The 17,706-nt window shown below is 45.8% G+C and overlaps 1 protein-coding gene across 4 annotated transcripts in view; it reads right to left on the bottom strand.

Annotated features, from left to right (window-relative positions):
* The window catches only part of LOC144169361 (activating signal cointegrator 1 complex subunit 2), a 50,255-nt gene that overhangs the window by 13,159 nt on the left and 19,390 nt on the right, over positions 1–17,706 (bottom strand). For all 4 annotated transcript variants that reach the window (XM_077698467.1, XM_077698468.1, XM_077698469.1 and 1 more), the window contains 7 exons: positions 14,042–14,149; positions 11,735–11,818; positions 10,891–10,965; positions 8,795–8,888; positions 6,828–7,052; positions 1,688–1,800; positions 195–293 (listed from right to left, as the gene is read on the bottom strand). In XM_077698467.1, the coding sequence (XP_077554593.1) occupies positions 195–293; positions 1,688–1,800; positions 6,828–7,052; positions 8,795–8,888; positions 10,891–10,965; positions 11,735–11,818; positions 14,042–14,149 (798 nt within the window). The remainder of the gene's footprint in view (positions 1–194; positions 294–1,687; positions 1,801–6,827; positions 7,053–8,794; positions 8,889–10,890; positions 10,966–11,734; positions 11,819–14,041; positions 14,150–17,706) is intronic.

The following is a 17,706-nucleotide window of genomic DNA, read 5'->3' as shown; positions in this document are numbered from 1 at the left end:
GTTTTAGTACCAGGCTTTTTCTTTTGAGCGAGAAATTACAAAAAAAAAAGGAAGAAAAGAAGCTATACCTAGGAATCTTAAAATAAAGAAGTACAATATCTATTCAGTCAAATTCATTTCATTAGTAATTGCGCTCAATGAACAATCTCAAAATCTCGCCATAAGCAGAAGAACCGTAAACCACGCAAACTTACTTTTTCCCAATGTGAATCCTTGACATATCTATGTCGTCCCTCCTAAGAATGTCGAACTCGTCGTTGTCGTAGATGCTTCTTGGCTCAAACACTGGTAGCCTGGACAAAACCAAAACAGAAAACTTTGACAAAATGTCTACACAAAACTTGCTAAGCCTGTACTGCACGCAGGGATATTTCAAAGAGAGGGAATGGCACGTGTTCTGCTCTGCAATAGGCGTTTAGCATCCACAGAAACTTTTAAGAACTGCTTGGGTGTATCAAATTGCAATTTTAAAGGTAGGCCCAATTCGCATGGGCAACTGGTTTCTGACAAAAGTGAACAAAAAAGGAAAGAAGACCGAACAAGAACAACACGGAACTGGTCGTATGGCTGGGTTCTTGCTAAATGCCGGCCTGGTAAAAACATCCAAAATGTGAATCAATCAGCTGGTGCTGAAAAACATAGTAGTAGGCTTAACCACTTTACGAGGCAATTCGACCTCTACAGGCAACTCAATGGGCTTTTGAGAACAATAAAGGAGCTGTGAGAGTCCAGGGTGGTACTACGATAATTGGAACACTTTAAACATTTTTCCTGAGTGAACTTCCACTCTGTTCGTGCTCAAACTTCACACGAAGGTCTCATTTTGTGGTCTATTTTGTTCGACACTGGGAACGACACTGGGAACAATGACGGTGCTTACCTGTTTATACTGAAAATAAATAAAAAAATAATTTTCGCCTATGGGAAAATGGCAGCTAAATTGAACAAGCGAGCAAGTGCAAGCTGATCTTGAAACGGCGGCGCCACCTGGGGTATGCAGAGTGAAACAAACGATGGGGATTCACGGTAGGAAGGAGCAAAATGGTGCAGCAGACGATCAGAAAATCTCTCGTCCCTAGTTTGCGATGATCACAAATAGTTGCATAACAGCTGATACCAATCACAATAAAATATTCCTATGGTTCATCGTCTCCAACAATTTGTTTCCTCACCTGCTTCCCCATTTTCTGCAGAGCACATAACTGATTTTCTTATCGTCTGCTACCCCATTTAGCTCTTTCCTGCCGTGGAAGGAGTGTGAATCCCCATCGCTCGTTTCACTCTGCATGCCCCAGGTGGCACCGTCGTTCCAAGATCAGCTTGCACTGGCTCACAAGTCTAAATCGGGCGCCATTTCCCCCCATAGGCGAAAATTGTTTTTATTTATTTTCAGAATAAACAGGTAAGCACCGTCGTTGTTCCCGGTGTCAAATAAAATAGACCACAAAATTCGACCTTCGTGTGAAGTATGAGCGCGAACAGAGCGGAGGTTCACTCAGGAAAAAAGTTTAAAGTGTTCCAATTATTGTCGTACCACCCTGTATAAAAGCAGCAGCCTTCTGGCGGGCAGCAAATGCAAGTCAGACATGCCACACCATGTGAAATCTTAAAGGTCTCTCAATAAAGGGTCTTATGATCGCAGGCGACCTCGTCTGACACTAAGATGACAAAGGGCAGGTCGACTTACGGAGCGGCTGCCGATGTGGAAGCAGTTGGCTCGCTCAGGCTGGGCGGCAGGTTGTTGTCCAGCAGAGCCATGACCACTTCCTCGTGGTTGTAGTTGTAGTACTTCAGGCACTCCTGCAAGTACAAAAGGCAGCACAGAGAGGAGAAAAGGATCAGCAGAACACCAAAAAGAAATCACGCCATTGTCAAAGTTAGCCCCAAGTGAACGACAGTTATTCATGCAGTGCCCCATTGTTGTAATTACTAAGAAAAAAGAAAAAATTGTGGTCGAAGTATATAGGTTGTATTCACTGGTGAGGCTTGCATGCAGGCAACCACGTGAGTGCACCGTCACTGGTTACGTCGGGCTCCGCGGGATGGCGGTGCTTGTCAGTGCCAAGCCCATGATCTGTGTTGGACGTTCCAAACTCTATCCCACCGAACGCAAAGTAATGCCTCGACTCCAATGTGAGTGCGATAAATAATATATCTGTTGACACCACCGCTAAGAATTGGGTTGAAACGGAGCAGATGATGCACGCCGGTGTTTTTTTTTCTTTGCCATGCGGGCGCAGTGGCACAAGCCGCGCCATGTCCGTGGCCGTTTCCAATGTTGCCAAGTGAAGAAATTGGCAGTTAAATATTATAATGAATACCACCTATAAGTACACCCTCCAAAATTTTTAATATCACGGGACTGACAACCAACTGTAATGTCAGCACCTTATCACAGTGTCCAACGGCGAAATGGGCAAGAGTACATGCACATGAAAAGAACTGTCTGCTGTGCGAGTGTCGTCTACTATGCTGCTCCCCTTAGAGCCACACACCCCCTACTTTTCTTTGTGAAGGCCATTCCACTAGCAGCCACTAGCAGTGTGAACATTCCTGACGCACATGTTGCACAAGTGATACAAAAGGAAAATCAAACGCGAATGGGACATGCGCACGTGCTTCAAATAACCCCGGTTTCTCGTAAAGAAGGTCATGCAAATACTGTGGCAGGGGGCACGCCGCCCTCTAGAAAATAGACTAGCAGACGATGCTCACACAGGAGACAGCTTTTTGTGCGTGCACAGGTTTTTGCTTGTGTGTTTCGCCGCTGAAAACTGTGATAGAGTGACTTATTACACACCTATCAGTCATCACTCCCAGGACATTATTAAAAATTTGGGAGGGTGTACATCACCAACGTTTTTCTTACTGTGCACACCAGACGGTCGATGCACCGATTGCAACCTAACGCCACCGAACACTGGTAGCTCTTGACAAAAGCTTTATTTTCTAAGGGTCACCCATTCCACAGGGCGGCAGATAAAATGTAACCCACAGTTTACAAGCAGCGTGCGAGAAGCACCCACACAGCATCCAAAAATGCACACTCCATACGATCAATCTGTCACACAGGTGAGGTAATAACAGAGTGAACGTCAGAGGTGGCCTGCAGGCATTATGCAGCAGAAGCGAAAAAGGAAATACATAAAGGGAAAGGCTGAATTAGAGCGTAATAAGCACAGAACTAGAGTTTATGTAGCAAGCTTGTGATGGAACGGCTATTTCTATGCCACCAATAACAATCGACTAAGTAAACAAATGCAATGCTCTCATTTTAAAGCTGCTGCTGCTGCTGCTGCTTACTTTTTTTTTTTTTTTAACCCTTCCAGCCCAGCATGGGCACAATTCTGACGCAAAGGCAACAATCATAGCAGGCTATCAGGCTACAGTGCCCCCTTTTTAATCAGCGCAGTCAGGTGCTCTCTGCTCCAGATAAATGTTCATTTTCTCTCTCTCTCTCAAACTTTCATATAGCTCACATTGGCATAGACACAAATATATATGGCGAGTGTCCACTTCATTCGACTTCTGAGCCTTTTGTCTGCCAAATGTTTACTGCAGCAGGAACCACATAAACAGCTTGCCCAGAAAACAGGACGACGGTCGCGTCCCGTTGTTTCCTGCTCCTGATGATTATGATGACTATAGGTTTTTATGGCACAACGCTAACAAGGGCACAGAGCACCAAAACTGTGTGAGAAGGCACTTTTCGTGATGCCAGCAGTCGCGGAGAAAAGAAGCGAGGAACGTAAAGTGAGTGTGCCGTTGTCAGTGAAGAGCGCACGGGGCAAAAGAAAAGGAGCAGAGTAAGAACAGGCAAGGAAGTGGAAAGGGATGTGGCCAGTTGGAAAAATGAGACAATCGGCGAGTTCTCGGCTGGACGACGACGCCTGGGAGACCTCAAGGACAAGCCACATTCTCCTTCTGGCCTTGAGGACTTTCAACGTCGTCTCTGCAGCTTCAGCAACGCAGCGTCCTTCGACGAAAGAATGCTCGGGCCACAACGCTGCGTTGTCACTCGGCCACGACCGCGCAACGTCTAGCACATCTGCTCAAGCTCTGCCAACATCATTGAACCGCGTTGAAGCTTGACCCCCGCATGCAACCCCAAACATTTGTGGTTAAGACTTTCGCAGGACTGAACCCGATAAGTCTAGTTTTGATTTCCATTGGTTTAATTTGTCACATATCTGTCCCGTGAATACATTTTGTCTATGTGCAACGTCAACGCGCCTAAATTCTTTTCCACCGGGTCAACTGAACCTCCTCACCGTACAAAAAAAAAAAAAACTGCATTACAAGTGGGTTTCCTGCTCCGGTTGTGCTCTCCACCCATAGGGGCTTCCTACAGTCCTTATCACAGCAATGGCGACTCAGCCACTTGGCACTCAGCTCTGTTCAGCTCATCCCGTAAACCACACTGGTATTGGTCTCTGCAGTTTCGGTCCAGCAAGGTGGTGCCTTCTTATGCATAACTTCTTTACCCCAACACTGCATATAGCGGAAAGTATCCCCGGCAAGCAGCATGTTTAGGAGGGCGCTCAACACATTAATAAGCCCTCCTGTAACCACATTTCTGGACACACCATGAAAGCAGCATACAAGTTTGCTTCAGTTGAAAGACTGCTAGGGTGGAATAAAAAGAAGTCACAATTAATGCAAACTGCAGTTCATACGGCCAGATAATATGAAAATTAAAGCTGTTCCACTCAATGTGAAAGCTGTCGGAAGAGCAGAGCAGTGATTCACCATAATGGGCTGTGGCACCGTTATCCGCTCACTCTTACCACCCATCACGCTCTTCGCCACCCTGTCTCATTTCTTTCCTGATGAATTCAAAGGAGGTTTGTCCAACACACCTAAAATTTCTCGCCTTCACAGTGCTCGCGCACCTCCTGCCTGAAACTGCACCAGCGGGAGTTCTGTTCTTTTTGTGCTTGCTTTACCTCCCGCACGTGCCGGCGTGGCACTGCCACTTTTTTTCAGTGACTATCGTAAAAACCAACTCAACGAGCGTTCCTAACTAAATGAATGCGGGCGCTGCCGGTTAATTACGTATGTTTTGCCTCAAATGTACCTCCAGTTTTCTTTGCGCTAAACAACGGGGAGATGTGTGACAAGCGCCAGCGGTTCACGAGTTTTGAACGTTTATGACTATGTAAACTACTTGGCTTTCAAAGCCTCTGGGGTATGCCACGACGACAGCCGCGACAGCAGAATGTAGTGTGGCTCTACTTGGGTCCAGCGAGTGAGCTACAACAACAAGGCGAGCCCCTAAAGTGCACTGCACTTAAAAGAAGATAGGACAGCGATGTCTTGGGGAATTCCCAGATTGGCCGGTGCTGCTAAAGTCCAATTTGACAGGATTGTGGGCTACCAACTTGAATTGAAATCTGGAATTGTGCTATTTTGTGGTTATAAGACTATTAACGAATGGCCACAGTAAGAAAAACTTGGACAGTGACCTCTCCGCAAGGCCCCTGTAACAGTGTGACACTATCAAGACGAAATTATCAGGAGCTGGGGTTGACCGTATTCTTACAAGCACACTGAGACTTTCAGGTGCGCACAAGTAATCCAGGTCTAGCCAGTAAATCTGGCATAGCCATGCCATTATGCCCTTTAAACACTCTGCTGGGTTTCACTAAGTTTCATGCAATAGTTAGTTAGGTTTTACCATTTCTGCTGGACCGAGTTCATTTTGGCATCCACTGACATGTATCCAGCCCTTTTTGTCTGAGCCCCAAGGCACATCACAAACTATGGCACGTAATAAGGTTTATTCTGGAAGTGACTTGAAATCTGCCTTTTAAAAATTTCTGTCATAACAGCACTGTTTCCATTTAAGGGAGCAAATGGTTTTTGGGACTGAAAAATTGCCCCCCAAAAAAATCTTTTTATTAGGTATCAATTTTCTCTTGATTTTCACAGTTTTTCCTCAAAAAATTCGGTACGTGAAACAGTACCAAGTACTTATCAAAGCCATAGAAGCCCTATTGCAACAAATAAACAACAATTTTCCCATAATTCCCCACTTTTTCGTCACGAGTGGTATCGCAGTGTTACGAAATTCTCGAGAGGTACATCCCAGTATGTAGTGCAGCTAGGAATATCATTTCTTTCGCACTTTGAAGCTGAATGTTTAAACCATGCAATATGGGAAGCAGATTTTGCATTTTGTGTTTCAGTAGTAGTTTAATCAGCAGTATTTTTAATTGTTTAGCAGGAGTAGTTCAAACCTAGAAGTTAGAATTGATGTAAACGTGTATGTGAATGCAAAACAAAAAAAATCTGCCTCCCACAGTTCATTCTCCACAACTTCTGGTATCATGCCTTGCTGGTAATCTTTTGTTGAATAGCTTTTTTTCCTATTGTTCTCAAGAACAATTAAGGAAAATTATAAAATTAACTCGGAAACTAGCCACCTTACATCAAAACTAATTAGATATTTGAAATCAGCTAAAAAAACTGAACAAGCCCATGAAGTTTCATCAAAATTGGTTGGAAAGCAAAAAAAAAAAAAAAAACTTTCTAAGACCAGTGTGTTCTCTTACAAAACTGTACCAAGGCAAATGCACTACTCAAGCAAACCAAAGCTGCACGCTGTCTTGGTGGTTCCTATAAAGAGACCCACACTATGACCAGAGAGTTAAGGTACCACTGTCTTTCCCTCGACGATCTCCATGCATTAATGAGCTCCTGTGGACATTGTTACCATGGAGGTAGCAGTGCTCAATGGCCCCAATGTGATACCAAACATCGTGGACCAAGACCACAGTGGAAAAAAAAGCAAAAGGGCAGCAGTAGCAGCCTGCCCCCCTGCGTACCTGCAGGAATACTTCCGAGAGGTCAGGGAAGAGCTCCTTGAGGTTGTGGACCTCGGGGGAAGCCTCAGCTCCCCCACACGCCCCCTCCTCCTCCTCTCCTCCCCACGCTCCTTCCTCGAACTCCGCTTCTGCACTGCTGCCTGCCGCCTGGCCGGTGTCGGCCACGCCGTTGGTTGCCTGGAAGGGCGGGACCTTGGGCACCCGCCTTGGCAACTTGGCCGCATCCTGCAGGAGGTGACAGATGGACGCTGAGAGAGGGCCACCAAGACAAAATACAACCGTGTCTAATTTGGGGGAAAAAAGAAAAGCAGCCTTGGTAACCCACTCAGCTCCACTTCAGCCATGAAAGACATCATTTTAACAACAACAAAAAAAGGAATATTGAAAACATGGCACCCGCAGGGATGTAACAGAAGCCAGCAGTAAAAACGTAGTTATCAGTACGTGTTAACTGCACGTTAGCAGTCGAGTGATAGGATCAAATGGAACTACAGGCCCCAATAAGATTGCCCAATCATGTTTTTCGGCGGTGGCCTTGGTTGGTGGCCGCCAATCGCACAAACAGGATTCTGTGATGTCACGAGAACCTGACAACAAAATGGCTCGCGAGTCACCACTTCTTCATCTGTTTTCCTTACTAACTCAATTCGTTGTTAGAAGTTTATGATAAAATTCGTACTGTGGTTATGGGGACAAAGCAGTCTCTTTAAAGGGGCCATGCAGACAAAACACAAATTTGGTTCATTCAAAAGATTGCCTCGTTAGAATCATACTGACACCACTTTTAACGCAAACTTCACTCAATCAAGCTACATAATTAGGGAAAAAGGGAATGGCCATGTGACCCACTAGCTCATTTCCCGCAACAGAACCTATGATGTCATATGTCCAGCTGAGCGATTGGCTGAGGCCGGCAAAAGCAGACGCAAATTAGTCAGGGCTTATAAGCTTGCTGAACGAGCTATTTGCGCTTACATTTATGGCACATTCTTTTTACAGCACTAAGAAAGGTGGGGTAAACAGTGGAAGTTACAAAAGTACCCGTAAACATAGAAATACCGATGCGTACTGCTGCTGGTACTACGCGCACTATGCTTGTTTTAGCTGCACAGCACTGCGGCACTTTGGGGTTGTATAAGACAACACTGGTCGATTGGCGCAAGTGATGGTGTCTTACGTGACCATATCTGTCAAGTGAACACCAAGTTTTGCGAAATGATTATTTTCTACCTTAACAAAAACAAGCCAGGTACAAATACGGTCAAAAACAAAGCAAAGGCAGAAAATGGCCTGCCGCAGTATGGTGGTGCCATCTAGGCTGACTAATGGCAACGAGGCTCGCAGCACACTAGGTTTAGCTTGAAGACCTGCTCTTGCGATATCATTGCAGACGTCATGAAAACACACGATTTGGTGGGAGAATCAAAATTTTCACTTAAGTTGATTAATTTCTCAGTGAATAATGCATCGTTTGCTTCCGGACAAGAGCTGGGGGCACTACAAAACACGAGATCTTTCGAATAAAACAAACTTGTATTTTGTCTGCACGGCCCCCTTTGAGCAAGGACAACACAGTTGCTACCCAAGAGGTCCGTCCCATCTTCAATGAGCAGCTGCGACAATGCAGTAAATAAATTTACTTCAAAGCGCGGGTAAAGTCTTCGAACTCAGCAGAAAAAAAATAGTCCCCTTTCTTTTTTTTCCCTCCTTGAGAATTGCAAATGCATACAGCCTCCAACTGTGTACAGCCTTCAGTTAAGAACAGACTCTGCCTTTGCAATCTTCTTGAGAATTTCTTTCCCCCAAACATGGCGGGACCAATTTCTCTGGAATGGTGGGGTCAGTGCGCTCCGTTCGCACCCATATCTTGCAGCTATGGTAAGGCTTAAAAAATTCTGCAACATAAATTGCACAATCACACTTGTTGCACCTGAGCGCTCCCGCTACTTCAGAACAATTTGACTCACCTGTGCTTGGAGCAGGTTACTCGGCGGTGCGCTGCCCAGCTCGGAATAGATGGCGCACATGCTCTGAATGACATACAAGGCACGTGTGTTGTCGCTGAGGGATGAAGAGCAGTCAAGGAAGGAGATTTGATTGATTGATTGTAGGGTTTAACGCGCCGACGCAACGCAGGCGATGAGGCGCGCCGTAGTGGAGGGCTCCGGATTAATTTTGACCACCTGGGGATCTTTATCGTGCGCCGAAATCTCGTACACATGGGCGTTTTTGCTTTGCGCCTCCATCAGAAAAGTGGCCACCGCAGCCGGGAATCGAACCCGCGACCTCGTGCTCAGCAGCGCAACGCCTTAGCCACTGAGCCACCGCGGCGGGTAGTCAAGGAAGGAGGCGGCCTCCCCTACACTCACACAGCAGGCAGCACTGCACCCAACTAGCTTTCAAAATTACTCCAATGTTCAGGCAAGCAAGCAAGCACAACCTTCAGGACTCAATTTTTGGGGGGATATAGGAATGCGACAGCTTACGTATTCCTTGCTCAGCTCGAATAAAGTTGAACAACAAAAAGGACAATAAAGCATCATATGGGAGTGGCGCAGCTTTACGCTGAGCTACGTGAAAACATGCTCAGGGGGATATCACGTAATTGGCGAGGGATTTAAATGCAGCGGGCCAAGCAAAATGTCTGTAAGAAAAGACATTTCCGCTCCCTTGCAGCGCCAGCCTCACTCTTGGGCCAGCACCTTTAGTGTTCCTGTCAAGCACTCTTCCAGCAACAAGTGGTGTGGCAGGCACAATCTGTACGGGGACGCCACACCACCGCTAGTCGAAACCAGCAACGCGAAAGCGCCTTCCCTAACGAAAAACTTAAAATATGAGGTTAGCTACGCTGAAGTTATAGATTCCAAGTTAATTTGGGGGAATCTGTAAAAACCCAGATGATGATGATGACCAATGTGTACATCCATTCGCATACTTTCTCTCAATTCACTTTTCACTAACATAAGGATCTTTTAAAGGGACACTGAAGTGAATTTGCCAAACCTCTGTTCTTGTTTAGAGTGCATATACTGGCTCAAATAAACACACTTTTTATCATTTATCCTGTCAATAAAGCAGTACTTAATTTATAAAGCCTGAAACAAGAAATAACACCATGCGACATTCGCAGCGGCCACAACTAACATTAGTGACGTGCATACGAGATGCGATGCGACTGGACGATGTCCAAGAATAGAATTCAAACCAGTTTTGGTTTCAGTTCTGTGAAAAAAACATGTTGGTATCCGATGTTATCGTTGGCTGGGCATTCTTGATATCTTAGTAATACCACGCTTCTGCTATGTCGTCGGCTGTAAATGGCATCATCAGATAAGCCTGCGAGCACGGCTCGAAATCGTAACAGTTACTAGCCGAGGCATAAGCAGCGGATGAACCTCCTCCTCCTCACCGGAGAATGCGATGCGCTTTGCCCACACCTTTGGAGCTTGCCTAGCGAAGTGTCGCGTGTGTGCTTGTGTGGAGTCTTTTTGACTTAGAGCTTGATACAGTCTGCAAAATAACAAACTAAAGGGACATTCTTCCAGGCACAAATCGTGTCATGGCTTAGTTTCAACTGAGCGAACAAATTGCGACGACTCACTTGCGGGCGGCCGACTAAACACTGGGCCGACGGATTCTGTCGGATGGTCGGCGAGCCGTGCAGTAGCGCAATCAAGCAAAGCCATCTCGTTTGAGTGTCATGTGAAATGTCATAGGAAATCGGCAAGGAGGATGCAAAGAGGAGGACAGCTCTTTCGAATTGATTTTTTTACTAAATAATGTCGCGTAAACGCAGCGAGTGGTTGAAACATGGCCTAGAGACTCCAGACTACAGTTTGCGCAAGTAATCCCGCAATGTTTACAAAGCCCTTCAGTGTCCCTTTAAGAGGAGAGGGAGCAGGACAACACTCATCATCATTCCACCACCTCGGTTAGTGAAGAGCTGAATACGATGGTTGTGATGTACAGTGCACGGACAAGTTTTCCTCGTCGGTGCGAGGCATAGATGATATTCTATGATAAGAACAGCATCAAGTTTCCAGAAAGGCCAACACAAGGATACACGAAGAAGTTGTACTGGTCAAACATGCTAATGTCTTCCTCGACCGGGTAGCGTTGCTGGTAGGCGACGATGAAGCTGGATGGAAAAAAAAAAGGCACAGGAGTTTAAACAGTGGGACACACAGACTTCAATGTGAGGCCCAATGGAAGTAGTACTGCTCAGAACCGATCCCTTCACGTGGCCTCAACTTCTGCGAGTCTTAAAGGCCAACAGCACTCAAAATTTCAATCTTTTAAAAACGTTATTTTCGTATAGTCTGCCTGCCTAAAATCATTGCAAGATACAAAGCATGACAGCCGAAATACGCGTATCCGCGGTGCAAACGACCATCAAAAATAGAAGATATTGAAACCGAAATTGAGAATAGCGCAGCCATTACGGCCAGGGTGAAGTGACACTCCAGCTGGCCCAGCTGGCAAGCTAGCAGCTGCAAATGGCCGGCTGGCCAACTGGAGCGAACCAGCGCGCAACGGTTTGCTCTCGCCGCAGTCATAGGAAAAGCACGCCCAGCAGAGCTCGATCGAAAAGCACAGGGCCGACCGCTACGCCATTTCCGCTTCATGGTTGTTTGCGCGATTCGCCGGCAGGTGAAGCATCGCCTGCGATGGAACTATTTTAAATGCTTCTAATTAATTAACCATGCATTTCATGGGGCTACCAGTCATGTTCCGGTTGGTTTGGTGGTATGTACTGTACGTTCAAAGTAAATTTGGCCAAGGCGAAATTTGAGTGCAGTTGGTCTTTAACGGTTGTGAACGCGAGAAGAACACGCAGAGCTAAACAAAGAAAAGCAACGAAAAGAGAAGGGGAATGAGCACGGCCAGAGGCTGTTAGAATTACTCACTGCTTTTCCGTGAGGCAGTTGCAGATGACTCCAAAGAACGATTCGAGGTAAGGAAGCTCCAGCCCATTGGCTTGCTTTTCCTGTCTGAAACACAACGTGCAAAAACAAACAGGGCCATAAAGAACAGGCGAGACCAGTCGGTTCCTTCCCCATCTGTTTCCTTTTCCGAAGAAAATGAGGCACAGATACGTACTGTCCACCCAACTTCACCTTAAATTCAAAGCAAAGTGCAGTGCAATACAATGGCCGGGCTATTTAAACATACCCGCTTTAAAGGAAAGGAAAAAGAAAAGAAAAGCAACCCAAAGGTAATGGGAGGTAACCAAATCTCTCCACTAAGAATGTGACTTGCTGAGGCTGCAAAAAAAAAAAAAAAAACAGGAAGAAAAGGGAAAAGAAATCAAACTCCACATGCACTCACACACCCACACTTTCGCATGTACAGGTACAAAGTGAATGAATTCAAATGCACTAATTTTACAGCTCAAAAAAAAAGAGTGAAAAAGAAAGGGTCCACTTCACGCATGCATGCATTACACATACACAGAGAGAGAGAGAGAGAGAGAGAGAGAGAGAGAGAGATGGAGATTAAAAGAAAAAAATATTTGAAGATCCACTGGTGGATCTTTAATAATGAGTGAGCATTATTTCGGGCTTCTCCCAAATGCATGAAGTCCACAACGTTACGTTTCTCACTCATTGCTCATACACCAAGCCAACTGTGCATAGTGCTCTAACTGTGTCAGTGGTCACATTTGCTCACTTGAGCAGCAGCGATCACCAGCTGTAGCTCCTTTAGTTGCCCACCAGTGCGGGCATTTTGTCGCCACCATTTACATTCCTTCACCTTTGGCACCTGCGCCGGCTGCAGACTTGATTTTAAATGCTTACAAGTGGCCATGGGAGTTGTAAGACCCGTCAAGGCAGAGGCAACCGGCGTCTGTGCTTCTATTCACCTGCACGGCAACATGAACAGCCTTCCGAAAGCTGTCCATGCTATCTCTACCTTGTCATTCATAGCGCCGTGAAAATTTGGCCAACATGCACATCTATTGCTCGCACAATAAAATGCGTTGGGTTTAACACTTGTAAACCTAGTTACCATGAGCGAAAGGTCTGTCTGGCTTGGGTTTACAGAGACTAAGCACACAGAGTTGAGTTTCGTCAACGTTAGGTCACACCTGCCCCAATCACGATCCGGCAGCGCCACGCCATAAACGGTAAGACTGAGCGACCAAGCACCAGCAAGGCAGTTGTTAAAGGGGCCATGCAGATAAAATACAAGTTTGTTTCGTTCAAAGAATTTCTCGTTTTATAGTGCCTTCAGTGCTTGTCCGGCACCGAACAATGCTGCATCCACTGCGAAATTAATCGATTGAGGTTGAAATTTTGATTCTCCCGCCAAATCGTGTGTTTTCGTGACATCTGCCATGAAGCCACAGGGATGGGTATTCAAACAAACTTCTAGTGTGTCATTAGGCTCTACAGCCTTGCTTACCGTCAGTCCTCACAGATGGCACTGCCACACAGAGCCGTGGACGGTTGCCCGCCGTTGCTTTATTTATGACCGAATTTGCACCTGGCTTGTTTTTGTTGCGGTAGAAAATAATTGTTTCGTGAAACATAGGGTATGCTCAACAAACAGGGTCACGTAAGACAACGTCACTTACGCCAATCGGCCAGTGTCAAAAGGGCCACTCCAAAGCAGCAGACTGCTCTGCAGCTAAAACTAACGTAGTGTGCCCAGTGCCAACAGCTGTACGCATCGGTACTTCTATGTTTACGTAATATTTTCGTAACTTTCATTGTTTACCCCGCCATTCTTATAGCTGTAAAATGAATGTGAGTTGCATTTAAGCACAAATAGCTCATTTGGCAAGCTCATAAGCCCTGTTTAATTTGCCTTTGCTTTTGCCGGCCTCAGCCAATCGCACAGCTGGGCATATGGCATCATAGGTTCTGTTGCGAGAAAAGAGCTAGCGGGTCACATGGCCATTCCCTTTTTTCCTAATTATGTAGCTTATTTGAGCGAAGTGTGCGTTAAAAGTGGTGTCAGTATGATTCTAACGAGGCAATCTTTCGAATGAACTAAACTTGTATTTTGTCTGCATGGCCCCTTTAAACCTTCACCTAGTCATGTGGTACAGCAGCAGTGAGGCTCCAAAGCGCAGCTGCAATGCCTCTGAGCAACAGATCACACCACCTGCCACACTTGCACTCCCGCGGCTCAAGGCCATTGCGACACAATGAATGACCTTGTGAGACATGGCACAGTGGAGCTTCTGCTCTAAAAAGTAAGCAACTCACCCCAGCTCCTGCAGCGGTTCCAAGCACTGCGACTGAAGCAGAGAGCGGAAGATCTTCAGCACACAGGACTTGGCGTAGGAAAGACGCTTCTTGAGTATCGAGAAGACCCTGGTAAAAAGAGCACGAAGAAAAACAAAGCAAGCGCACAGTGTCGACATCTCCCCTAGAACGTCGAGGTGCACTCTTCAGAAGCCCTACATGGCTGCTTGGTTTATCGTATTGTGTGAATGGAAAGAGCGGACTACGACTTGAACCTCGTAGAGGAGGGGACCAATTCAGACCAACGAGGGAAGTATGGCTACGGCCACAATTCAAACGCTGAAAGCCAGGCAGCCAACACAGAGCCTCAGCAACCACTGGGCAATAGCGTGAGTACAGTAGACTCTCGATAAGCAGAACTTCAAGGGACCGAAAAAATTAGTTCCGTTTAACAGGAGTTCCGTTTACCGAGATCAATGTATGAAAGCGCAAATTTATGTGCGTACACACTATCAATACCACTTCATGGAACTCGAAGCATCAGAAGGTGAATGCAGCTGATAGTTTTTCAGAAAGCATGAAAACTAAAAGAGGTTTAGGCAGAGTACTCACAAACTTAATTTGGCAACAATGAGTCCCTGAGCATCAAATGCATCAACTATGTTTGAGTCCTTGCAATGGCATCTTCACGGAGGCTAGAGGCCTCAACCTCGCGAGTGCTTACGAACCATTGAATGTAGAAGACGGCAACGCGGTAATGAAGCGCGAATAGCACCACAATGGCACGAACGAGGCAATAGGAGCAGAGCCCCGTAATCTTGGTGTCTTAAGGGGAGACGCGGGTCTTGGAATCCCGAAATTTGGCCAAAAAATCGATTTTTAGAAATCGCCATTTTCGGAAAGTAGAGCTATTTTTCTACCGGTTAGCAAAATATCCAGACCCAGGAGTACGTATTTGAGCCGTAATATCAATTTATAGCACCGACGCCCGCTAAAATCGGCCAAGATTCGACGCGAAAATAGCATTTTTTCGACGACTCGCCCCTCGGGTCCTACATGCGCCACGGCGTCCATCTTGGTCTCATTCGAAAGCGCGTCTTTTCGTTTTCAATTCCCCGCCAGAACCACTCCGTTTCGTCCGTTGGTTGCGAGTAAAACCGGGGTAGAAAAGAGACGGATCGCGCCGCCTAATTGGTTACTGACTGCACGTGACCGCAGGGCGCAACCTCATTGGCTGGGCGCCGTGGGTCGTCTGCTCGGCACTCTCATCACAGGGCAACGGCTCATGTATTCGTCTATGCGAGGTCCGGCAAAAGCCCCGCATGGCGTAAAAATAAAGTAAAGATGACTATCGATAACCGAAAGGAAGAACAGGCATTATTAAAAGCGCCTGAAATGCGATTTTCTCCTCCTGTGACGACGACTTATCGCGAGAACGGCGCCGAGACGGAGGTAGGCTTAGCGCCCGCGCGGGCTGCCGAGACGATAGCGTAGCGATATGATTACGCCTGCGGGGGCACTAAGGTGCGTCTATCTTTCGATCAGCAGCAAATAGAAAGAAAAGAAATGATTAAGTGGAGGATGCCGCATGCCGACGTCGCAAGGGAAGTGTGTTCATTCTGTTATCAACGATGCCGCGGCGGGTCGGCCCGCACTCCGGCGCACGCTTCCTCGTCGGCAGGTTACCATATAGATGAGCGATTTGAAAATTATAAATGTTCGCACTGTGCACAATCAGCGTTGGTGACGTGATATACGAGCAGATTAAACCGAAAACGTGGTTATCCCACCTAGCCAAGCGCATGCATTACAGAACAGTGGCGGGCATTCCGTTACCAGCCCCTTCGCTGCAACTCACTTCACGCGATGCAAATCCGATTTGATTGCTACAAATGAAGCAGTAACATAACAAAATAAACGTTTACAACTGTGGTGCACGCTCGGCACCTCAGCCCTAGTCGCCAAAGAGAGACGGCGCGATGCCAACAGCATAAAAATTGAAGCAACGTTCTGGCTTTGCTTTTGTTCAGTTTTTCTGCCAGGTGCCATCAGTAGACAGAGGATTTCATAATTTTCCCACCAACTGATTTCGGCAAACTTGGTATGCTCGTGTTGAGCGAAACGCGAGCTACATTCTAGAACCTTTCTTTTTTTCATATGCTCAATAGATAAAACTGTCACTTGTAGTAAAACTTCAACTGCGATTTTCTCAGCTTCCCTTTTTTTGCATATGTGCCTAGCCTTACAGGGGTTTTGAGGTAGTTTTTTTCAAAGGATTTCTACAAGTGTTATACCGTTGAATTCGGGATAAAATGAACTGCATGCTGAAGCTATTTTAATTGGCTCATTTTACCTCAAATAAATGTTATGAGTAATAATTAGAGGTCTTTAAGTTTTCAGAAAACTGTACTTGGCATAATTAGATTAATTCTATCCAATCAACTATCTTTACAGGAATATAAATAGCTTCAGCATGCATGGCAGGTCTTAAGCTACACATCCATACCATTTATTTAAAAAAAAAATTGAATAAAAAGTTCCTTAAAGGCCCGTAAGAAATTACTTAATTAGGCTCCAGTGTTTTCTTTATAACTCAAAAAATAATTCTACCACTTGAAAACTAATTACATATTTGAAATGAGGAAGACAAAACACATATGCACAGTGATTTTCATTATCACAGAGCAATTAATAAAAAAGTTCATTTCAAGACCCACGTCTCCCCTTAAATCGAGACCATACGACTGGAACAAGAACTGCGATGTTGCATTTGTTGCGCTAACACGGCTGACCACTAATGAGACGAGGCTTACGAGGAGAGAGGAAAAAAAAAAACAACCACGAAACAGCCGGAACCGTAAAAAGCTGATTCTCATGCCAATTGGTTTCACAAGAAGTTCCATTTCTGGTTCCGTTTAAATGGTGACGTGGAAGCTTTAGTTCCGATTACCGAGTTTTTTTACATTATCTGAATACAAACCCAACCAACTTACTGGCTACTGTTCCGTTTAAGCGGCAATTCCGTTTAAGCGATTTCCATTTATCAAGATTCTACTGTACATTCACTACGAGCAAACACCAATGCGAAAAATTCAGAGCCCCAATCCAAACGATTCTCAAGATGCATCAAACAACAACCAAGATGGAACAAAGCAGCTGGTGAGAAATCGTACAGCCGCAAAACATTCTCAAACTGGGACTCAGCTTACGTTTGCTTTTGCTTTTGCATTTGATTTCGACTGGCGAAAAAATAGAGCAACAGCAAACTGATAAGCTATAAACCCCGTTCTTGCATTTTTACAGATGAGCTAACACAGGTTCATTCAGCAATCGTAGCTTTCTGTCTGATAATTCTGAACACGATAAGCTTAACCCTTCGACTGTTCTCTTCCTCTACAAGCAAGAAAATCATGCCCACCACATGCTTTCAAGGCTGCGGTCTCTTGGCTGCGAAGCATACTAAGCTATCTAAGCAGGACTCACAGCAAAATACTGCATCTCCGCCCAGCCACCGCCCCCGCCTTTCACACACATGCAACAAGGACGGTACACAAATCACACCCAATTCTAGTGTCTCCCCCACTTGCATATCTTGTCCTCATGCAAGAAAAGGTGTAAAGGTGTAGAGCTAATGGTGGGATGGAGGAGGGAAGGGGGAGGGGGGGAGGGGGAGTAGATCGATCCCC

This window comes from Haemaphysalis longicornis, unplaced genomic scaffold, assembly GCF_048455015.1.
Source record: "Haemaphysalis longicornis isolate Haplotype H1 unplaced genomic scaffold, Haemaphysalis longicornis Haplotype H1 scaffold_2, whole genome shotgun sequence".
NCBI lineage: Eukaryota > Metazoa > Arthropoda > Arachnida > Ixodida > Ixodidae > Haemaphysalis > Haemaphysalis longicornis.
This window is presented reverse-complemented; position numbering and strand designations above follow the sequence as displayed.